The 25237-nt window shown below is 39.2% G+C and overlaps 1 protein-coding gene across 1 annotated transcript in view; it reads left to right on the forward strand.

The window, feature by feature from the left end:
• MAP3K5 (mitogen-activated protein kinase kinase kinase 5) overlaps positions 1 to 25237 on the forward strand; it is a 240487-nt gene that overhangs the window by 108480 nt on the left and 106770 nt on the right. The window contains exons 8-11 of the mRNA XM_058671310.1: positions 4005 to 4117; positions 14504 to 14663; positions 18078 to 18231; positions 22215 to 22322. Coding sequence (XP_058527293.1) covers positions 4005 to 4117; positions 14504 to 14663; positions 18078 to 18231; positions 22215 to 22322 — 535 coding nt within the window. The remainder of the gene's footprint in view (positions 1 to 4004; positions 4118 to 14503; positions 14664 to 18077; positions 18232 to 22214; positions 22323 to 25237) is intronic.

The following is a 25237-nucleotide window of genomic DNA, read 5'->3' on the forward strand; positions in this document are numbered from 1 at the left end:
GTCTCCTCCAATATCTCATTAGTAATGCTTTTTACACATTTCTTAGAGACTGCTGTCAATACTTTTCATTTTGTATTCTACTTTAAGCTTTTACTTTACCAATTTCTAAACAAAGTAATTAAGAGCAGTTTGAATCATCGATAGCTTGTAAATATAGATGGCCTCGGATTTACAGTGTTTATTTGGCCTCGTGGTTTTTTGACTTTGCAATGATGTAAAATGCTTAGTAGAAACAAGGATTTGCATTTAAATCTTTCTTAGGGCAATAGTGTACAGTATAGTCCTCCAAATATCTGTTACTGTACAAACTTCTGTATTAAGAAGTTATATGAGGTATTCAATACTTTATTACAGATTTGCTTTGTGTTGGATATTTTTGCCCAACTGTAATTTAATGTTAGTATATGTTTAGGGTAGCACATGCTAAGCTATAATGTTTAGCAGGTGGGGCGTGTTAAATCTAGTTTTGCCTGATATTTTCATCTTAGGATGGCTCTGTCAGAACATCACCATAAATTGAGAGCCACATGTTAAATATAATCATAGATTTACTGCTTTGGGTGTCTTTTTTCTTAAAACTTAAGGCTTCTAACTAGAATCACTTCTCCTTTAGTGGAAGTACTTTACTCTTGTTTGTAGTACAGATCTTCTGGTGCCCCGTGCTCCCAGTTTTTGCTTCTCTCTGTTTTACATTTTTCCTTTCATTATTCTGAATTTAAGCTTCCATGGTTCACATTGCAAAATTAGCTTTCAATTTTATTGCTCCTTTGAAGATAATATATCTTTGTCTCTGATCTTAGATTTGCCTCAATGTTTTTAGTTCCAATGTTTAGACATTCGTCTTATTTTATCCTGCTTAAGGCTTCGTGAGCTTTATGGATAAATGTGAACTGATGTTGTCGTCAGTTTGGGACTATTTTTATCCATTATGTCTTCAAATATTTCTTACATGCTATATTCTCTTTCTTCTTTACAAGGATACACTAAAATTTGTCTTGGTCCCTTAAAATAAAATGTCTCATGTGTCTCTTAAGCTCTATTTAGGGTTTTCCATCCCCTCCGCCTTGCTGTTCTTTGTTTATTGCCTTTTTCTCTTTCTCTCTCCTCCTTTCTCTCTTTTTCTCTCCTCCCTCTTTTCTTCTATTATCTCCTTTTCTCTGTACTCTTTTCTCACTTCCCCTCCTTTTCTCTCCTCATTTCTCTCTTGCTCCCTCTCTGTTACACTCTTGCTCTCTCTCCCTGTCTCCCACCTTCCCTTCCGTTCTTTCATATTTTAAAGGTAGATTTATGGGAGGAGAGAGAGAGAGAGAGAGAGAGAGAGAGAGAGAGAGAGAGAACGAGAGAACGAACAGTGATCTTCCATCAGCTGGTTTGTTCCCAACATAGCTGCAGTGCCTGAGACTGGGCCAGGCTGGAGCCCGGAACTTCATCCAGGTCTCCCATGTGGGTGGCACAGACCCAAACACTTGGACCCTCATTCTGCTGCTTTATTAAGCTATTGAACAGGGTGCTGAATTGGAAGTAGAGCCACTGGACCTTGAACTGGCACCTATATGAGATGCTGGTGTTGCAGGCAGCAGCTTAACTTGCTGTGCCTCAATGCTGACCCTCCAGGCTGATTCATAGAAGAACCAGCCATTGTCCAGGTGGAAGGCAGCATCAGCTCAGCTCTGCTTGAAAGGGCACCACCTCCTTCTCTGCAGTCTTATTTTGATGACTTTGCGCTGTTGCTTCCACAGATCTCCAGTGCTTCTAAAAATGTGTCTGGGGTCTCTTTCCTTTGCCCTTGCCCCAGTTATATAACAGGATTGTTGCCTTCTGAGTAGGATGCTACTCCTACTTGTAAACAAGAATTTCTCCTATAATATGAATATTCTTCTACATAACCCTCCAGTTTGAAATAGGTTTTATTCCATTTATGCTCTACAATATTGTTAGAAATGTAGTATTTTCTCTTATACTACATATCTGTGTAACTAAATGTGTAATTACATATTTGATACTTTTCCTTGTCCTGAATTCATCAGTGTGTAATTATTTTAACATCAGATTTACATAAATTTTAAAAAAGTTGTAGTTTTTGATATTGGCAAATTTCTGCCTAAGAATATAACGATTCCTTACTCTTGCATATTATGAAACTTTCCAATTCCTTATCAGTGATATTTAACATAGGTAGTTTTTTTGCTGGTTTGTTTTGTTTTGTTTTTGGTAATACACCTACAGAATACTTTAGCTTCCAGAAAATGTTAGAGTTTTTTCCTCAATAACAAACTTACTGTCATAGATTGATGTAAGCCTTAGGAAAAATAGTTTATTATTAATGTTATTGGCATTTACACTTTAGTTCAAAATATCAAATATGTTATTTATGGTGACAGAAAAGCAAATGTAGTTCTAGCTGTTAGTCTTGGTTGGCTTCTACCCATGAGAAGTACTCAGTCAGTTTCAATTAAGTTATTTGAGCAGGTCTTGCTTTTTTGCATCTTGCTAGATAGATATTAAGGAGAGCTATTTTATGTTCTTTGGTTCCAAGGCAACAAGAGAAACTTGTTGAAAATATTGCTTATCTGAAATGAACTAGTAGAAAGGAAAGTGTATTGCTTTGTTCTTTTTCTAAGCCCTTTTTATTGGGACTCTGCTGGCGTCAGAACAAAGGCCTTTGAAACTTATATGGGTCCAATCCTTGGTGGTTGTATCTTTCCTTGATATGACTTGGAATATCTGTATTTGAGTACATAATTTTTCCTTTTTAGAAATGGAAACATCTATATTTCTGGAGAGATAAATTGCTGTTTAATCACCTACCGTGATGCAGTTGAAAATTTTTTGTCTTATCATCAGATATATAACAAGCACTGCCAACTAGTTAAGATTAAGGCCTGTTTGATTTCTGTTTCCATTGAGAGAGGCTTGTCCTACTTAGAAAAATAAGACAATTTTAAGTAAACACTGTCTTCAATATTCAGAAAAATGGACATTTTCATTTGCTCTTTCAGATTAAAAATTATGGAAAGTTTCAAGTATATGTAAGATCCAGGAATGTACTATAATTTTAACTGTGATACTTAACACCACTTTTATTCTTCTGGTTCATTCACACAATTATGACTTAAGTCGGAATGTCTCTATCATGAAATAGGAATGACTATCATAATTATTTCCCCATTACATAACTGTTTGTAATGTTAATGGTCATTTATTAGGTAGTTAGTCCCATGTTTTCTTCAGTCTGATTTCTTGAAGAACAAAGGTTTCAATTTAGCATGTGTTTGTCTGAAGCAGGTTCTATTATTCTACTAGGAAATTTATTTCCATTTTTTTCTCCATGTGTGCTAACAAAATAATGTGGAATGTTATGGCCTGTTTAATGATGGATGTGAGGAAGGCTTTAAATGGATGCTAAAAAGTGTTACCTTGAAACTACAGTGGATGTTAACACTGAAGTCCTTTCCAGTATTGAAGTGTTCTCAGAGGTCAGCTTACCGTCGCATGCATATTCAAAAACGGGTGCTTAGGCTCTGGGAGCCAACATTAGTATGCAGAGGCACAGTGTCTGTTTTTCCTCATTTCTGCCTGTCATGGGCAGTCAGAATCAATCTATGGGACTGATCTTTTCAATATGCTGCCTGCATGATCATCCTCAGTGTTTATTTATTTTTAAGTTTTTTTTTTAATATGTGCAGGATCCTACTTTTTTAAATGTGTGTTGCTTAAGTAAGTTGCACTCCCCCATTTCTGGTAGGTAGGTGAAGAGATTTTTTAAAAGGCAGAGGGCACTAGGTTGAGGGTGAGCCAGAGGAATGCAGTGGAGCCAGGAACAAGGTGGTGCAGTTAAGCATTAAATCTAAGAGCACACTATGTTCTGAGGTGAAAGCCAGAGGAATTTTTTTTTTTTTTTTACTCAGGAATTGGAAGTATGCAAACAGAAGTTACTGCACACCCAGCATTTCATGATTAAGAAAGTAAAATTGTACATTTGTGTGTTTGTGTTTTTTTAATAGGTTCAAAAAGGCATTTGAGTCTGAGCCAACACTGCAGTCGGGAATTAATTATGCTGTGCTCCTCCTTGCAGCTGGCCACCAGTTTGAATCTTCCTTTGAGCTTCGGAAAGTTGGTAATTACAACTTGCTGTTTTTACATGGAAGTCACGAAACTGGACCCAGTGTGGCACAGTAAACAAACAAACAAATATATAGATAAACACATTTTTTAAAGATTTATTTATTTGAAAGAGTATCAGGGGTAGAGAGAGATTGAGGGATGTTCTATCTGCTGGTTTAATTCCTTAGCTTGCAACAGTTGAGGCTGCGATAGGGTGAACCCAGGAGGCAAGGTACCCTATTCTGATCTCCCACATGGGTGGCAGGAACCTCAGAACTTGGACCATTTGTCTGTTACTTCCTGGGGTGCACATAGCTGGAGTGGAAATATAGGCAGGACTTGATCTTGGGTCCCCCGCTATGGAAGGCCCACTATGCCAGAAATCCTGGCCTAGAGGAAGACTTACTTGTAGACAGATGCCTTTGCGTTCTGTCACATCTGACTTTCTGAACAACATCATAAAATTGTTTTGTGCATAATCCAGAATCTGCGTTAGGTGTTAATTACATTTAGATTTTATTTTAACTATTCTTAAAAGCCCTCTGATTCATACTTACTGTTATAGCTCAAATTAGTATAGATACTGTGGGCTCTGAATTCAACTTCCAGAGCCCAAATAAGGTTAGTTGTACGTGGCACATCAGGAATGGTTCCTAATTTAGGTTGTGCTTTCCTGATTTTTTTAAGATTTATTTATTTATTTGAGAGAATTAATGAGAAAGAGACAGATCTCCTGTTGCTAAGTGGTTGCAAAACCAGGGCTGGCTAGGTGAAAGCCAGGGACCTCGAACTCCATCTGGATCTCCCATATGGTTGGCAGGGACCAAAGCACTTTGAACCGGCTTTTGCTGATTCCCAGGTGCATTCGCAGGAAGTAAAGTGGTGAGACTCAAACTGGTGCTCCCAAAGGATGCTTCTGTTGCAAGTGGCAGCTTAATTCACTGCACCACAGCAGTGGACCCTTTGTTGCTTCAGTCCCGTTTCCTCCTTTGTGCTTGTGTCTGTGTGAATACATTGGTGTTGGAAGTGGATGGCAATCTGGGCATTGTCTGGCCTCAGAGACCATCTCTCAATTATAGCCTGGGTGGGATGCACCCTCATTCATCCCTTTTATCTATAAATATTGTCTCATCTGCTGACCCTTCCCTGAATTTAAAGAAATTAGAGTCATAGGGGACAAATTTTGAGTAAATTTTATGGTTTGGGTTTTGATCGCGGTTTTTTTTTTTTTTTTTTTTTTGAGATTCTCATCCTGGAGTTCTTCTTCTTTTTTTTTTTTTTTTAAGATTTTATTATTATTGGAAAGCCGGATATACAGAGAGGAGGAGAGACAGAGAGGAAGATCTTCCATCCAATGTTTCACTACCCAAGTGAGCCGCAACGGGCCGGTGCTGAGCCAATCCAATGCCGGGAACCTGGAACCTCTTCCAGGTTTCCCACGCGGGTGCAGTGTCCAATGCATTGGGCTGTCCTCAACTGCTTTCCCAGGCCACAAGCAGGGAGCTGGATGGGAAGTGGAGCTGCCGAGATTAGAACCGGCGCCCATATGGGATCCCAGGGCTTTCAAGGTGAGGACTTTAGCCGCTAGGCCACGCCGCCGGAACTCCATCCTGGAGTTCTGTCTATGGTAATCAGATTTTACTTTCTTGAGTCTAACCACCCCCCTTCACAGGACACTTCTAGGTCTTATTTGTTTATTTGTTTGAGAGGCAAAGAGACAGAAAAAGCAAAACTCTCTTAATCCCATCTACTCCCTAAATGCCCACAACAGCTGGGATTGAGCCAGACCAAAGCCAATTGCTGGCAAACTCAATCCAGGCCTCTTACATGAACGACAGGTGCCCAATCACCTGAGCCATTACTTCTGCCTGCCAGGGTCTGCATTAACAGGATGCAGAGGTCAGGGGCAGAGCCAGGCACTCTGCCATGGAATATCAGTTATCTTCATGTGTGTTATTACCACTAGGCCAGATGCCACCCCTGTTATTATTCTTGCATACAGAAACATTTGGCCTCATTTTTCACAAGGGGAAAGTTTGTAATGAATTGTGGAAGAAATTTTTCCTTTAAAAATTAAACTTGAAGAGCTAGCATGATGGCTCAATTGGCCAATCTTTTTCCTATAAACAGCATCCCATTGGACACTAGTTCGTGTTTCAACTGCTTCACGTCTCATCTGGTTCCCTGCTTGTGACCTGAGAAAACAGGAGGATGGCCCAAAGGGACCCTGAACCCACATGGGAGACCCAGAGGAAGCTCCAGGTTCCAGGCTTCTGATTGGTTTAGCTTTAACCATTGCGGTCATTTGTGGAGTGTATTGGCAGATGAAAAATTTTTATGTTTGTCTCTCCTGTAACTCTGCCTTTCCAATAAAAATACATAAATCATTAAAAATTTTCAACTTGAGAGTTTCTTAATTTTTTTTTTTAAGATTTTATTTACAAAGTCAGATATTCAGAGAAGAGGAGAGACAGAGAGGAAGATCTTCCGTCCGATGATTCACTCCCCAAGTGAGCCGCAACAGCTGGTGCTGCGCCGATCAGAAGCCGGGAACCAGGAATCTCTTCCGGGTCTCCCACAAGGGTGCAGGGTCCCAAGGATTTGAGCCGTCCTCCACTGCTTTCCCAGGCCAGAAGCAGGAAGCTGGATGGGAAGTGGAGTTGCCGGGATAAGAACCGGCACCCATATGGGATCCTGGGGCGTTCAAGGCGAGGACTTAAGCCGCTAGGCCACACCGCCGGACCCAAGTTTCTTAATTTTTAACAACATTGACTCTTGAATGTTGATTTACTTTACTTGATGGGACTCATTTATAAGGCTTGGGGGAAATTTATGAGTCTGAATATAGTAAAAGCTTTCTTAAAAACTTCAGAGTAAAAGTAATGAAGTGTTTATTGCCAACACATTAGAGTGGCGTTCTCAGCTGTGGTTTAAAAGTAATTTTTATTGTTTAATTCTTGAGCTCAAAATGAAGTTTTGTTCATGCTTCTAAGTCATCACTGGAGCTCACATTGATTTTCATGTATGGGTGGAGCAATAACAGCAGTTGAAAATGCATTTATATTGTAAATCCCAGCTTTGCTTGAAACTCTACAGCTTTATTTTTATTTGAAAGGCAGAGTGAGTGAAATCTTCCATCAGCTAATTCACTCCCCAAATGACTGTAAGCAGCTGGGGTGTGCCAAGTCAAAGACAGGAGCCGGGAACTCCACCCAGGTCTTCTCTGTGGGCAAACGGGTGCAGATACGTGGGCCATTTTTTTGCTACCTTCCCAGGCAATTTAGCAAGGAGCTGGATCAGAAAAAGAGAAGCTAGGATTTGAACCAGAGCTCACAATTCTTGCTCCAAAATCTTTTAAATTGGGTGTGGATTAATATGGTAAGCATTCTGAGGAACTGTGTTTAATATGACATTGTGAAGAAAATACATTTTACTTTTTTGCAAGAACGCATTCATATTACATGTTATACATTTGAAAACATAGGAAATTAAAGTTAAACATTGGAAACTATGTAAATACAGACTCAGCACTTGACTTTCCTAAGAACCAAGTTTTAGGTTTCTAAAATCTTGTGATATATGTTCTAAATTGTGTATGACTCAATGGCAAAAAAACTAGAACACACTTTTAAATTCAATGTAATCGTAAAGTTTGCTAAGCAAAATAAGGTAACTTTAGGTAAATTTTTATATGTTAAGATTAAACAGATGTTCAAGAAATTTAAGATAGGTTTGCTAAATGAATGTGTCAGATATTATAATTTTAATAGTATCTAATAAAAACAAGACTGTTAATGACATATTTGGCATACCATAAAGATTTGTAGTTGTATTCCTTAAATGCTGTAAATAGAAGCAAGAGTTTATCCTGATGCCTGAGATATCAGTTCAGGTACACATGCCCAGTGTTAGATCCCTGGGTTCAAGTCCCAGCTCTGCTGCAAATTCTGTCTTCCTGGTCATGCACACCCTAAAATGGCAACAAGTGACAGGCAACAAGCGACAGCTTGAAGGGTTGGGTCCCTGCCACCCATAAGGGACCTGGGTTGAGTTCTCAGCATCAGCCTCACCCAGCCCCAGCCACTGTGGGCCTTTTGCAAGTGAATCAGCAAGTCGGGGGGGGGGTGTTCTCTCTCTGTGTATGTTCCTACCTTCCATTCTCCCCAAAACATAAGATTCTCTAAACAAAATTTGCAGTAATTTTTATCTTCTCTCATTCCTCCTCTTGGTTCCCACAAGCATATGAATTTATCTGAATTACTAAGTTCTTACACCAGTCAGACTTTCCAATATAAAATCACTTCTTTAGATGCTTTTTGGAGTTTTTGTTTTATTTATAAAAGTCAAACAATTAAAATTAAGATGTCGTAACACATGCTGAAACTTTCTAAGCATATTATCTTAAGTTGAACAACTTCAATGTTAGAAACAATTCTTACCTCTTTGATCTGTTGTCCAAAGACTGCTTATTCTTATATGTTTGCTTGGGATTATGACTAACTGCCTCATCGACCTCTGTTTTCTTTTTCAGATTTTGAAGATTCATTACTGTCTATTCTTTACTTTTAAATTAGTTTTTAAAAAACCAAACCACATCTTACCTCATATTCCTATTTTCAGCTTAATAGCCTTAAAATCAATATTCAGACTTTAGCTAAATAAAAATATGATTTTCCCATCTCCAGTGGAACTTTTCAACTGTGAGCCATTTGATGAGAGTCAGAATTACAGGCTTGGGTCACCAACAGTAATGATAACCTACTAAAAGAACACTGTGTTTGGAACTGAGACAGACCGGTGTTTGAATCTCATTTTCAGTAAACATTAAAAAATTATTGAATATAACATTTACATCAATTCTTCTTTAAGATAATCATGAAAAAATAAACAAAACCAAACCAAAAGTCGTTACCAACCACAAAACAACTCTCTTGTCACCTCTGAAGATAGGTTAACTTTTCATAAGATTGGAAACTATAAGGAAAGAAGTAGGTACTTTTCTTTCTTTTTATGAGAGACAACTCTACATCCACTTGACAAAATACAGCTCTTCAAATATGCTACATAGTGAATATACTGTTTTTCGAGAGTGCATTCGTCAAAAGAATGTAAGTTAATAAAGTAAGGAGGATGATAAAACTGATAATGATAGTGACATTGAAATAATTGGTCGTTGCAGCAGTCATCAGCTAGTACCAAAACCATTAATTGAAAATATTTATTCTTTAAAAAATTTACATTTTAATATGTTTATATATAGTGCCAAAGTTAACACAAGAGAACAGATGTACAAGGGAGAGGCCTGGGTGTCGATGATCAAATTTCACTTCAGTGATAGTGTGATGGCCCGGCCTGTGCTTTCTGTAATGAGTGTATAGCACAGCCCATCTCTTGTTACCTTTTGTCACCCCAGACTTTTTTACCCAGACCTTAAGGTGTAGAACATCCACTTAATAAGATTTTAAGAATCTAGAGAAGTAAGTTAAACAATGTGTTGAAGTACCAACTAACAAATCTACAATGCAAGAAAAGTTAATGTCATGAAAAGAAATAGGTGTGGATGGATTGTTTAGGCAAAAAGATTCAGAAGGAGCTAGTGTTAAGCTGCCAGTTGTGATGCTGGCATCCCATATCAGAGCACAAGTTCAAGCCCTGGCTACTGTTTTGTGTTGGGAAGACAACAGGAGATGGCCCCAGTCTGAAGCCACATGAGAGCAGGACTAGATTTCTTGACTCCTGAGTTTGTATTTGGCCCAGATTGGGCTGTTATGGTCCTTCTGGGGAGTGAACTAGCAAGTGAAAGCTCTGTCTCACTCTGTCTTTCCTCTCTATCTTGCTCTGTGTTTCAGATAAATTAAGTAAATCTTTAAAAATGGATTAAGAATATGTACTGTGTTATATAAGTCATCATTTAAGGGGCCATCATTGTAGCATAGTGGGCTGACATTATGGCATAGCCTATAAACCTGCTACCTACAGTGCTGGCATTCCATATGAGCATCTGTTCATGTGTTGGCTGCTCCATTTCTGACCAAACTAATGCCCTGGTTATAGCTGTGCAAGACGGCCCAAGTGCTAGAGCCCCTACCACCACTTGGCAGACCCAGAAGAACCTTTTAGCTCCTGGTTTCAGCCTGGCTCCATGCTGGCTGCTGTGGCCATGTGGGAGTGAACCAGTGAGTGGAAAATTTTTTTGTCTCTCTTTTTATCTCTGTAACTCTGATTTCAAATAAGTAAAATCTTTTTTTGAAAATCACTGTAGTAACCTTTATATAATGTCTTCTAGGATAAGACAAATAATATTTTACAAAGCATTTCTGAGTAATGGAAAGGAAAGTTGTGGTTTGTTTTTGTTGAAATAATGATCCTGTCACAGCAATTAAAATTAGTCTTTGAATATTGATAGAGTGAAGCAGTGGCTATTGGACGCCCCAAATTACTGTAAACAAAAAGAATACTTTTTTTTTTTAAATCAAACACCACAGCAGCCTATTTGGAATATCAACTGAGACTCTCTGAACCAATATTTCTGCATACAAGTTATTTTCAGTCTGGTCCAAACTGAACAAGAAGGGAAAGAGAGGCATTTGTCATTTTAAAAAGGAAAGATATTTGAGAGGTAAAGGTGGGTTGGGGGGAGATAATGGAGGGGAGAGGAGAGAGACAAAGAGATAGCGTCCAGTGATTCACTCTCTAAATGACCATAGTGGCTACAGTTGGGTCAGGCCAAAGCTTAAAATTAGTAATTTAGTCCAGGGTTCCCATGCAGATGGTAGGCACCAATTATTTGAGCCATCACCGCTGCCCATCAGGGCCTGTATTAGCAAAACACTGGAGTCAGAAACCAGAGCTGGGATCAAACCAATGTACTCCACTATGAACTGTGGGTGTCTTAATTATTAGGCCAAATGATAGCCCTTCTTTTGTGTCTTAACCTACATTAACCTGCCGCAGATTTTGGTGCCTTTGAACTGCTGGTGATCATGGGCATGCTTACATTGGGAACCACCATCTTTAGTTGCTCACTGGTTTATATTGCTGAATTCCAAAAGCAAGGTGCGTTATATCAGCCACACACTCTGTAGATTCAAAAATATTTAAAGCCAATTTTCATTGTTGTATTAGGGAGATGAAATGTGGGGAGCAGTGAAGAATGTGTGAAAATATCTTAAACCTGTAGACAAATTATGAAACAGGTTGCAGAATTCAAACAAATGATCCCTTTGGCCAGAGATCCCCCACCCCTTTTTTTTCTTAAGATTTATTAAGAAAGGGAGATTTACAGAGAGAAGGAGGTACAGAGAAAAAGATGTTCCATCTGCTGATACACTCCCCAATTAGCCACAGTGGCCAGAGATGAGCCGATCTGAAGACAGGAGCTTGTTCATGTCTCCCACGCAGGTTGTAGGGTTCCAAGGCTTTGGGCCATCCTCCCCTGCTTTCCCAGGCCAAAAGCAGGGAGCTGGATGGGAAGCGGAGCAACAGGACATGAACCAGCACCCATATGGGATCCTGGCACATGCAAGGCCACTGAGCCATCATTCTGTATCCCCCCTTTTCCTTAGTAAGTGTTATATTGGGGCCCGGCTCCATGGCCTAGCAGCTAAGGTCCTCACCTTGAACGCGCTGGGATCCCATATGGGTGCCGGTTCTAATCCCGGCAGCCCTACTTCCCATCCAGCTCCCTGCTTATGGCCTGGGAAAGCAGTGGAGGACGACCCAAAGCCTTGGGACCCTGCACCCACGTGGAAAACCTGGAGGAAGTTCCTGGCTCCTGGCTTTGGATCGGCGCAGCGCTGGCTGTTGCTGTTACTTGGGGAATGAATCATCAGACGAAGATCTTCCTCTCTGCCTCTTCTTCTCTCTGTATATCTGACTTTCCAATGAAAACAAATAAAACTTTAAAAAAAAATGTTGTATTTTACAAAGAATGGAATCTATAGCCATTAACCAAATGAATCAATATTTATTATGTACTGATTGTTTTAGTGTATGATATTTATTTTTGTAAACTTGGACACTTGCTGCTGTTTGATAAGTATACAAGTATGTGTGTGTGTGAAAGAAAATGATGTAAAGGGAGAGATAGAAACAAATATGACTGGTGCTGTTGTACACTAAGTAATACCTTTTTCTCATCCAAAATAATAAAACAGTAATACTGAACTTGGAAAATGAATAAACCTGAGAGATTTAGAGGTATAAAAACCAAATGAAATTAATGATACATGATTATATTCTGGTTTGGACAAGAAGACCATAATAAAACATTTGGGGAATAATTAGGAAATTTAATCAGAAGTGGATTTCACTAATTTAGGGAACTATTATTTTGTTAGGGACAATAATAGAATATGACATATAAGGTTTTTTAGACATGTATACACTTCAGAGTGCAATGACATGTCTGTGATTTAACCTGGAATGGTTCAGCAGAAATATTCAGGGAGAAACAATAGCAAAATGCTGACACTTGTTGAAAATGTAGTGTACCACTTTTTGTCTGCTTTCATCTATGTTTTAAATTCTTCATAAGGACGATTAAGTGGAAAGAATCTCATCTCTACCATCTTTGAGTTTGTGACCTTACACAAGGTGCTGATCCTCTTCAGGCGTTAAGGAGATAATCTAGTTCATTGTAGTGTTGTATGGACTGAAAACGGTACCATTTTCAACATGCAGCGTTAGACATAGGAATGACTGTTCGGTAAAAATGTCCTGCCTTTCTTCAGTAAAACAGCCTTGTATCTTTTAAAGCACAATGTGATAAAAATTATGATAAACATTAAAGTATTAATACTATTGAATGCTTAGAAGTCTACCAATTTTCCCCCTGCCCCCTCAAGCCAGTCTTTAATTGAGAGCACTGTCAAAATTCAAATTGCAGAAACAGGTGAATCAAAGAATTAGTAAGATGGTAGATAAATCAATAATAACCTAACAACCACTGCTTATATATGTAGCCAAAATATTTTAAATAAAAATACTGGACCGATATGGACTAGATAATGATGATAGGGTCATGTACCAGAGATAATGCTCTATTCATTTGGTCCTGTGGATCCAAAGCTTTAAAAATGTTGAATCCTGGAATCATGCAAAACAGCAGTTACTTTGCAACTCTGTCCAGTTGGTATAGTGCTAAATACAGAACAGATTCTATATACTCAGCTTTTATTCCTGTATTCTAGGTAAGAGAGGAAGAGCAGAAGAGAGAAAAAGAACTCCTAAATTAAAAAAATTAGAACCAGCTTCTTAACTAAAAAAACAATATCCTCTGGTTTCATATATCATATGTGCAGAGACCATAAAGCTTATTCCCAAAAGAGAAATAGATATATGAGAAATAACTTCAGTGACTAAATAAGGCCATGTTCATTTTTCCATCCATTTCTTTGGTAGGGATGGGTAGACTGGGTAGTACCTGCAACTAGAAAGGGCATTGTGGAGGAAGTCCTTGTCAGTTGTTTCAGGTAAGAGCAGAACTTGACACAGCATTTATTTGTCAACACTTGAAATGCGCATATCTTCTATCCCCAACAAATACACATTTGGAACTTTAGTGTAAGGAAATAATTGAACAAGTACACACAGCAGTTGTGCAAGAATGTTTATGATAATAAAAATGATCTATTTGCATTTGCCTAAATACAACATGACACATCCATATACTATAACACTATCAACCATGTTTTGTACAAATACTGGCTGATAGAGTGTCATATTTATGTGACAGATTTCTACAAAGACTAATAGCCAACATTATAGAATGAAATTTTGGGTTGTAAGAAGAAGGCTGAAATTTTATTTTTAAATTATTTCTGTGATTTCATCCTTAACTATTTCCATTCCTAAATGTTCTGCATTGAGAGGGCTGGCACCATGGCTCCATAGGCTATTTCCACCTATGACACTGGCGTCCCATGTTGGAACCAGTTCATGTTCCAACTATTCCACTTCAGATCCAACTTCCTGCCTGTGGCCTGGGAAAGCAGTGGAGGAAGATGGACCCCTGTATCCATGTTGAAGACTCAGAGAGGGGTTCTGACTGCGGGCCTCAGATTTGCTCAGCTCTGGATCACTGCCATTTGGGGAGTGAACCAGTAGATGGAGGTCTCTCTCTCTCTCTCTCTCTCTCTCTCTCTCTCTCTCTCTCTCTCTCTGCCTTTCAAATAAAAATAGAAGAAATCCTTAAATAAAAAGTCTGCACCGATATATATGTTTTAAAGTAAAGAATAATCAGTTTATTCTTTCTAGCTTTCTGATTAGTGTTGCAATGATCTTGAGTCACTTTAATCAGAAACTTAACAAAGCTATTTTAATCTTGCTTTAGAGCGAACACTTAGCTCTGACTCGCTGTAATGTGTTCATGACATTCTGTTTTCTGTTCTCTTTCTAGGAGTGAAACTAAGTAGCCTTCTTGGTAAAAAGGGAAGCTTAGAGAATCTCCAGAGCTACTGGGAAGTTGGATTTTTTCTGGGGGCTAGTGTCTTGGCCAACGACCACGTAAGAGTCATTCAAGCATCAGAAAAGCTTTTCAAACTGAAGACACCAGCATGGTAATCATAGACTCCTATGTGTTTATGCAGTTATTTGCAATAAGTAACCTCATATTGCACCCATATTAATTGAAGTGACAATGAGGTTATTTCATGTGGTTATGGAATTGAACACAAAATCAAGAGGGGAGATTCCTAAGGAAAAGGGATTGAATTACGGCTAGATGACTTTGGATGCAGTGTGGAGGCTGGTTGCTTACTTATCTTGTCTTCCACATTAGCCAACCCACTGATCGAGTTGAACAGTGTTGCACAATTCCTACAGAAACCATCGTACCTACACCTGCAATTGTGTGATTCAGCTTTGGGAATTGAGCCCGTGTTTCCATCCCTTCTTGGGCCTCTGCTCCAAATGTTCCCCCCCTCTTTGTTTTTCTTCCAATGTGTTCCGCACTTAGGGATTCTCATTCTTGATTTTCATTTCTTGTTATTAGGGTTTGACTGATACATCTGGGTGTTTCTTAGAGAGGTTTTTGCCAATTTCAGATTATTCTTGGATAACACTCAAGGTGCATCATTATGTGGCATTGGAGAGATGAAAGCCGATTCCATCTGCATTTAGGACTGTTTTTGAAACACACACTGTGTTTTGTATCATGTATAATGACTGGTCACTTGCTGGAGAGGTGAAAGGTCAGCAGTGGCATACAGAGAGAGACTTTTTCCCTGAGAGCTCAGTGCCCATCATTGGCGAAACCACTTGAGGAAATGACTGTCACAGTGAGATGTTCATGGGTTCCTAAAAGGTTCCCTCCATTCAGTTTCCTCTCCAGTATCACTCTCACAGTAATCTTTGTGAAGTGCATGCCTGGGGAGCAGGGGTTTAGCACAGTGGTTAAGTGATCTGCATCTCGTTTCAACATAACCAGATTGAACTTCTGGTTCTGGCTCCTGACTCCAGCTTCCAGCTAATGCACACACCAGGAGGTGGCAGTGATGGCTCAAGTAATGGGCTCCTACTACTCATGTGGGAGTTCTGGATTAAGTTGCTAGCTACTGTCTTTGACCCAGCCCAGTCCTGGCCATTGAGGACCTTTGGGGAGTGTACCAGCAGATGGGAGTCAGTCTCTCTCTTGCTCGTTCCCCTTTCTCCTCTTCCTTCCCCCTTTCTCCTCTTTACCTCTGAAATTTAAAAAAGTAATGATTTTAATGTGCCTGACCTTTCTGCCACACTGAAAGCCTCACTTCAGTCTACTTTAATGGTTCCTCACAGTTCATGGTCTGAAGTCCCTCTTCAGAGCTTGTCAAAGACGGTTTACCCAGAATCATTCCAACCTCAACTGCCATCATATCCGGATCCACTCTCCTCTCTTCATTCTGTATATGACATTTGCTGCTTCTTGTGTTGGTGTCTCAGTACATGCCAAGCGTGCCACTTCCACTGCTGTAATCCACCTGTGGGGTACACATGGGTCATTGTTCTTACAGCAGCCTCTAACATAAACTTTGTCTTACACCTTCTCCCATGCCTCTCTAGCTGCTGTATTATGTCTCTGTTGACATTGTACAATTTTTAAATTTTTGTCTCCAGTTATCTCTATTGATATTTATTCATGATGTTATAATACCTTTTTATGTTTGTTGCCACTGCATTGTATACAGTTTTTGAGAACTAGTGTTTTGTTGACAGTATCATGTGCACAGTAGACATTAAGCAGATGAAATTAAATAGCCCATGCAACATGTTGCCAAATGTGCTGTGCTTTACACTAACCATTCTGATAGCACAAGTACTAAGAGCTTAAGGCTCTGATATCCTGGCTTCTGTTAATGAGAAAACAGATATCATTAGTAATTAAAGCCACAAAATCGTGCCTTAAGTTTCCATAAACTAAAATTTCTCTGAAATGTAAACTTTCTTGCTTATGGTCTACAAAAGGCCAATGTATCCATCACCTTGTCTTTTGATCTTGCTTCTCTTTTTTCCTGCTTTCCTTTAACGCACCATCTGTCTTAGTGATTTGAGAATATTTATGTAATATATCCGTTGAATTGCTTCAGAGCAAAACAAAATCTTGTGTTGGGTACATTTGTTTCTTTTTAGACAAATGTGAATTTCTTCTTTTAATCTGTATTTGAGCAGCAGAGACAAGAAAAAAGGAGACAGAGAGTGCTGCCACCTGCTGGTTCTCTCTTCAGCTGTCTGTAAGGGCTGTACACTGGGCCAAAGCTCCCAGCTGGAAACACAATCCAGCTCTCCCATGTGGGTGGCAGGCGCCCAGTCACCCCAGCCATCCTGACTGGCTCCCAGGGTTTGTATGAAGAGAAAGCTGGAATCCGGAGCAGAGCCAGAACAACAGTACGGCCCTCCAGTGTGGTATGTGGGCATCCCAAGCTGTGCCTTAACCACTAGGCCCAGTGCCTGACCCAAATGGTCTGTTTAGGAATGTTTCCTCAAGGAATCATACAAGAGAAGTGCAAAAAGTTGTGGCAAAAGGGAAGCAAATGATAGGTTGATTTTGGGACAAAACTGTTTTGAAAGGTATGCAATTTTTTTGTATGTGATATGTATTTCCTATGGGTTTTTAAAAGATTTGTTTTATTAAAAAGGCATTGGTCGGGATGATATTCTGCCAGCTCTGCGTTCAGGCCAGAGATGGTCTCCCCAAGAAACTGTTGAATTTATCTGGACAATAAGATGCTGGACTCTATGCTTGGTATATTCTTGCAATGAAGAATCTTGACTGGATTTGAACTGTAATACTGCAACAAGGTGGAGGAATCCACCATGGGGGAAGGGTATGGGGAGGGATTGGGGAAATCCCAGAGCCTATGAAACTGTGTCACAAAATGAAATGTAATTAATAAAAAAATGCATTGCCTAAACAGAATATAGTCATTTTAAAACTCATATTTTAAGTAGATGTGTGGTTCCAGGCCAAGTTACTTAAGCTGTCTATAAGGCTTATTTTTTTCATGTCTGAAAGGAAAGCAAAGATTATAGCAGAGCAGGTTAAGCTTCCTCCTGGTATCCTATATGAGTGCTGGTTTGAATTATAGGTACAGCTGCTTCACTTCTAATCCGACTCTCTGCTAATGCATCTTGAAAAAAAGCAGAAGATGGTCCAAGTATTTGGGCTTCTGCCAGCCATGTGGGAGACCCCATTGGAGTTCCAGACTCCTAGCTTTGACCTGGCCCATCGCCAGCTGTTGTGGCCAAGCAGATGGAAGTGTCTCCTCTTTCTCTGACTCTCTCTACATAACTATGCCTTTCAAAGAAATTTTTTTAAAATGGCAATTTAGTTGATTCTATTGAGTTTTTATGAGATTTGCATGAGATACCAATCAAAGTGTGGTGAATCTGAATATATAATTATGAATGTATGTAAACTACATTACAGAATAAAACTGGAATGCATTGAAACAAGTGGTTTTAACTTACCTGCACTATGTTTGATATCTTTTTCTTTTCAGGTACCTCAAGTCTATGGTAGAGACAATTTTGATCTATAAACATTTTGTGAAATTGACTACAGAACAGCCTGTGGCCAAGCAGGAACTTGTGGACTTTTGGATGGATTTCTTGGTCGAGGCCACAAAAACAGATGTTACAGTAGTTAGGTTTCCAGTGAGTATTCTTGGTTTAACTCTAAGTACACTTTGTGTTATTGCTTTGATTGGAGGAATGTCCACACTGAGCTTGGAACAATACTAGCATGCTGGTGTCCTTGCCCTCTGACTGCCAGCATCTGGTTAGTATTTTGGTTTTCTGCAAATGGGTTTACTTTAGCTTACTTGTAAAAATAACTTCTTGAGAACCTGAGGAAAAGGATACGTTCTTCTGTTTTTGCCATGGAATTCAAGTGGTTCCTTTTGATTAAGTGGTACAGTGTACTTCCCAGACAATGAAAAGATGATCTCTTGGTTAGCCCAGTAAGTCGTCTCTTCAAACTACACAGGTACTTGTAGTGATGCTGCATTACTGCTGACATTGTGCTCAATAGCATCGTTATCACGATGGTGAGGAGTTCCGGGCTCACCTGTGCTGCTGAATGATCGCTACCACTCATTAACCAAGTACTTGAGAGCTACCTGGAGTGGCCTCAGTCACTCGTTTGATCATGGAAAGTGACAACTGGATAGTTTATGATCCACAGCTCATTTGGACCATTCTCTGGTGAAATGTCTGTGTGTGTGCTTCAAGAAGCTCAGGGGGAAAAGGATCAAAAAGTATTTTGCTGCACACAATTTTGAAATCCATGCCTAGTTTTTCCATAATGTGTGCTGTCCATGGACTTTTTGAAGACTTTCCCTTATATGTGTGTATTTAAATGTGGAACACGCACACACACACACACACGAATGCCTTTTTTTTTTAAAGATGTATTTTTATTACAAAGTCAGATATACAGAGAGGAGGAGAGACAGAGAGGAAGATCTTCCGTCCGATGTTTCACTACCCAAGTGAGACGCAACGGGCCAGTGCGCACCGATCCGAAGCCGGGAACCAGGAACCTCTTACAGGTCTCCCACATGGGTGCAGGGTCCCAAAGCTTTGGGCCGTTCTCGACTGCTTTCTCAGGCCACAAGCAGGGAGCTGGATGGGAAGTGGAGCTGCCGGGATTACAACTGGCGCCCATATGGGATCCTGGGGCGTGTTCAAGGCGAGGACTTTAGCCGCTAGGCCACGCCGCCGGGCCCACGAATGCCTTTTAAAAATCATGTTTCCGTTGTCTCATCTGATGCCCCCTTCTCCAGAGATTTCTCAGCATACCATCCAGAGCAGTAGTGTTTACGTGTCTTTCTGTGGCAGAGTCATGTCACACATGGCTCTGCTTGAGCCCTCTCATCTAGATCTTCCGTGATGAGAGGTAGCGACAGTTCTCAGTTCTTTTTGAGAAGTCTTGATTTCTAGCTCTTGTTGCTAGGATCATCTGCTTCATTTAATTAAATCTCTGGCTGGCATTAACATGCTTTGCTTGCTTTGGCTTCCAGATGAAGCCAGATGAACTCAGCAGGCTTCTTAACTGAAAAGCCTTTGAAACTGAAACATTTCACTTTGTTTTCTAAACCAGAGAACAGGTAGTCTAGAAAAATTCTTAGGTTGGAGTGAGCTGGCAGCCTGCTGCTAGCTGGTGCTCAGAGCAGCAGTAAATGCAGTGGTGAGAGAAGGGAGCACCCACCTGTTCACTTGGTCAGCTAGAAACAGACTGTGGTGATAGGAAGCTATTTATATTAGCCACTTTGGGCTAATTTGGTTGAAGACAAATTTGAATGTCATAATTAAATAAGTGAATGTAAAGAAGTGTAACTAGAAAATACTAGGAAAGAAGGAGACTATAAACTAGGTTTCCTGAAGAGAAATAGAGTTACTCTGTGTCCACAAGTTCAAACAACTGAAAGTCAGATATGTTCAGGAGACGGAAATATGTCTGTACTGAAAGACCTACTTTTCTTGTCATCTTTTCTTATTGAGTGCAGTATGGCAATCATTTATATAACACCTATATTGTGTTAGATGTTATAAGTAATCTGCAGATGATTTTATGCAAAGTTTACTTTGGCACAAAAAATTCAAATCCATGCATAGCTTTTTTGTAATATACATTTTCTATGAATTTTTTATAAAACCTTTCATTTTCTTATTTGCCAGTGAGGAGATTAGCACAATGATTTGGGAAACCTACTTTTATGACCTGTTATTAAGTTTATAGTTACTGGGATGCTCAGATGTGTTGGCATCAGTACCACAAGATTGAGAGTTTGTTGCTGGTACTTGTCAATAACATGTCACTTTGTTTTTCTTGGAACTTGCACCTTGATTCACCTGCTGAGTAGATTCCTGAGTTAGACTATGACCTTGGTAGGCTTTCACTGTGTATTTGTGATATGAGGATACTTTAAAAGATTTGTGGGAAATACAATTAAAAGATAAGCCTATTTTGGTGCAATTTAAAAGAAATTCATACAGTCGTTTCATAATATGCATTTTCCATAAACTTTTTGAGAATTGCTTATGTATGGATTTCAAAATTTTTATGTAAAATTAACTTTTTATTGCATTTCTAATGAATAATCTAAGTATTGATTGATTGATTGATATGAAAGGCAGAGTTACAGAAGAGGAAGAGACAGAGAGATGGCTTCCATCTACTTATTCACCCCTCAGAAGGCCACAATGGCTGGGGCTGTGCCAGAGGAAACCAGGAACTTCTTCCAGGTCTTTCACATGGGTGCAGGGACCCAAGCATTTGGGCCATCTTCTGCTGCTCTCTTAGGCACATCAGCAGAGACTTGGACCACTTTTATGGGATGCCAACATTTTAGGCACTGCTTAATCCACTGTGCCATGGTGCCTGCCCCTCCATAATGTAATCTCATCTGTCCTCTTATTTTTCATTACTAAAACCTAAATTGTTTGAGCCCTTAAACTTGTTATGCCCAAAGAGAAAAAAAAATTTGTTTTTGGGACCGCTTTGTCTAATTCTCAGTGCCATACGTAAATGTATTGTGACACATTCAAATAAGAAATAAATTGAGTTTGTGATATTGCTGGGAATCGGTTTCCTGACCAAATTCTTGTGCCTTCTTGCTTATATTCTAATGCATTTTGAATTTATAATTTTTTGTTCATGGTGCTTTCTGAAGGACTTTTCCTCCACTACTTTTTAGTACACAGAGCTGGTTTAGTGTTGGTTCTGAACCTAATTTTCTTAAATTTTAAGCAGTAGAACTTTAGCAAGAATTGTTGCATTTTCACTGATAATTAAGTTATAAGTCTACATAGAAAAGGTGACTACTTGATAATTACAGTTCCTTCGGAACCAGGATTTGTGTGTTATTTTAGTACTATTCTTTTCTGATGTGAGATGTTAGTAACAATAGGATACCTCAAAGGCCAGCCTTTGATGGAAACCCTCGACTCACTTATCAGATGCCCCACATCTCTCTCCCAAATAGAGCAAATTTTAGTTCTTTTTTTCTCTCAAGGCTAAATATATCGTTATTGAAGATGCCTGGTTTATCTTGAACGTTATACGAAACTATTTTTACTGCTTCATGAGGCTGTGTCTCTCTTTGATGCACACATACACAAACTCTTTCAATAATCCAAATCATTTCTAAATTCACTTACACTGGTGCTAAAATCATGCTGTGGTACTACATCGTTATGATGAAATGTGACAGCAGGAACCTAAAATAAGTAGGTGACATTCTGTGTATGGAATCTTTCCTGTGTTAAAAATTATTTGTTTTACCACGCTTCTGCTTTCCTTTGACACATTTATATTTATAGAGATAGCTCATGCTCTTCATGATAAAATATAGGATTTCAAAAAGTGCTTAGAAGATTCCCTGGGGATAATCCATTGCCAATTTCATTAGCAATATAAAATGAAGCATTATTGTACCCTATGATCATTGCATAGTTTAGTTCCATAAGATGCTCAAAGGAGTAATAAGAATGGCTATAACCGGAAGTTTAAGTGGTTTAATCCAGCAGTACATTCAGAGCTTGATCTGATCATCTTGTGTTGGTTCCTTATTGCAGCTCTAAGTGGTTTAAATCTGAAAACACTGACTTGAGTTTCTTTGCCTTATGTGTTCAAGGTATTAATATTAGAACCAACCAAAATCTATCAACCTTCATATTTGTCTATCAACAACGAAGTCGAGGAAAAAACGATATCTATTTGGCACGTGCTTCCTGATGACAAGGTAAATTGTGCAGTTATTAGACAAAAGTGTTACTAATAAAGTATTTTATCCTCTTATAGTATTTACCTACTTAAGCCAGTGACTGGGATTGGCCTGTGTGGTTAAGAAAGAGATTGACTATGTGTTTATCTTGACATAAATCCATTCTGTAATATACAATGTTAAATTTGAGTTAAGAATTGCATTCACTAATGAAAATATAGTTGGACTGTGTGGATATTTATCTACATAGTGTGACAACTCAAACATATTGTTTTTTAAGTTTATACTATGAATTGAATTATGCACACAAGAACTAATATGCAGGATACATAATGTATATAATGCATATCTTAATTGTACAAACCACATCAAAATAATGCCACTTGTAGTCATACAGTGCTACCATCATAGTTATCGTTACATTGTGCTGTTTGGTTATCTAAATAGCTGCTTAAGCTCAAATTAGCCACTGAGTCATTGTGGTAATAAGGTAGGTTGGGCTACCATTTGATTTCGGAAGGATCTTTTTTGAAATTTGGGAGAGAAAGGGATAGACAGACAAAAGAAGAAAGAGAGAGAAATTCCCGCTGCAAGTGTACACACTGGATAGGGCTGGAGATGGAAACTCAATCCAGCTTGGGTGGCAGAAACTCAACTAATTGAGCCATCGCTATGGAATCGGGAGCTGGTGCCAAGTGTGAAGCCCAGGTACTTCAGTGTGAACTGTGGACGTCTTAACCTCTGTCTCAACTGCTAGGCTAAATGGCTCCCAGTAGGATCCTAAACACACATTTCTGCTTAGAACAGTCATGTGACTAAGCCTTTCTATGTTTGCATTTCAGAGGTTTTAATGCATATACAAATCATCTTACTGTTTTTAATTAATAAAAACATTTTAAGGCCTGTCCACTGGATAGATCACAGAAATGAGGAGAGTGTTTTGGAAAAACAGTTCGTGTGTGTGTGTGTGTTTGTGTGTGTTTGTGTGTGTGTGTGTGTTGTGGTTGCTTTCTAAGATGCCCGTATAATTTTCTGCAATCAACATGTACTCACTGTTCATGTAGCAAAGCACATTGAACACTTAACTCTGTCAGGAACTATCAGGTATTATGTTTGACAGCTGAGAAATAGCTGTGTATGAAAGAAGCAAAATTCCTGCCCTTGTGTTGCTTGCATTGTACTTAGAGAAGCAGTAAGTCAGTAATCAAAATATGTAGCTATACTCAGTAGTGATTAAAAGGAAAAATAAAACAGGACATGAAATCAAGTAGTTTACTTGGAGATGTGGGGTTGAATTTTTAGAAAAATCATTTTTAGAAATTTTAGAACTGTGAACTTTGAGTTGTTCATATCCTATGCTATTCTTGGGCAACTTGGCTTCTTCAAGCTGCAATGCCCTTATTTGTAAAATAGGATCATGATAATAATACCTACCTCAAAAGCTTATGAAGATCTTTTATAAACTTGAAGCATTTTACAGACGTATGGCATTAAAGAGATGGAACAGAAGGGAAACAGGGAAAGCTTGGAGAGAGAAAATAAAATAATACCAGTGTATTTCACAGAGCCTGGTTTATAATAAGTGCTCAATATATGATAAAAACAGTAACAATAATGATGAAGTTATTTTCCCAAAGTTCATGAAAAGCAGAATTTAAAGATAGCATTTATCTTGGTGCAAAAAAAAAATCGAAATTCTTGCATATAAGGGATCTCCACAAAGAAGTTCGTGAAAAATGCCTGTTAGGAAAAAATAAATGTATCTGATTTTCCATTTACACAGGTATTGCAACATTCAGTTTACATGACTAAACGCTAAATCCCAGAATGGGATGTTTAAATCAATAAGAGGTGATCTTTGGGAAGGCACTGGTATTCCGTTAGGGCACACACCTGGCTGAGTGTCACAATCACCTGACCTGGAATCTCTTATACTTAGAATGATGGTTTCCCTAGCACGTGTTAATGAAGATCTCTATATGGTTCTTACGTGTAGCTAAATTGTTAAATTGTAGTAGTTGAAAAAAGTCACCATATCTACCATTATCCAAAGGAATGTGTTTTTCAAAGTGTTGATCCCTGCAACACCAGCAATGTAGTGAGCCAAGGAGCTGATTTTTTTGAAAAGGTTTTTTTGTTTTTGTTTTTTTAATTGGAAAGTCATACATACAGAGAGAAGGAGAGACAGAGAGGAAGATCTTCTGTCCGCTGATTCACTGCCCAAATAGTTGCAATGGCCAGAGCTCAGTCAATCTGAAGCCAGGAGCCAGGAGCTTCTAACGGGTGTCCCACGTGGGTGCAGGGTCACAAGGCTTTGGGCCATCCTCTGCTGCTTTCCCAGGCCACAAGCAGGTAGCTTAATGCGAAGCGGGGCTGTTGGGATACAAACCAGCATCCATATGAGATCCCTGCACTTTAATCTGAGGACTTTAGCTGCTAGGCTACTGCGCTGGGCCCGTAGGAGCTGATTTTAAGTGTAAATTCCTAGTCTGCTTTTCAGAGCTACTGAACAGAGTCTCAGAACTCACATAGCTTGTTCCCACCTGTTATGGTTTGAACAAGATTGGACTCCTGAACTCATGCAGCTATTTAGACCTCAGTCATAATGGTGGGGGGTGAGCACTTAATGCAATTATGGTGTTTAGGAGGCGGGCCATGTGGGGGCTGCTTAGGTTGGTGCGACGGGGTGCTTGTCCTCTCATGAGAGGATTGGTTCTAAAAGCCAAGTTGGTTCCCACTTGGTCTCACAGCTTCCTGGTTTTTGGTGCCATCCTTTCTTCATGCTCTACCACTCATCAGAGGCAAAAATAATGTGGGACTTAATGTGGGACTATGAACCTCTAGTACCATGAACCTAAATCAGCTTCTTTGCTTCATAAGTGGTTTGTGTGAGATATTTTTGAACTAAAGAAAAGCAAACTGATACACTCTAC

The sequence above is a fragment of the Ochotona princeps genome, chromosome 1 (genome assembly GCF_030435755.1).
Source record: "Ochotona princeps isolate mOchPri1 chromosome 1, mOchPri1.hap1, whole genome shotgun sequence".
Taxonomy (NCBI): domain Eukaryota; kingdom Metazoa; phylum Chordata; class Mammalia; order Lagomorpha; family Ochotonidae; genus Ochotona; species Ochotona princeps.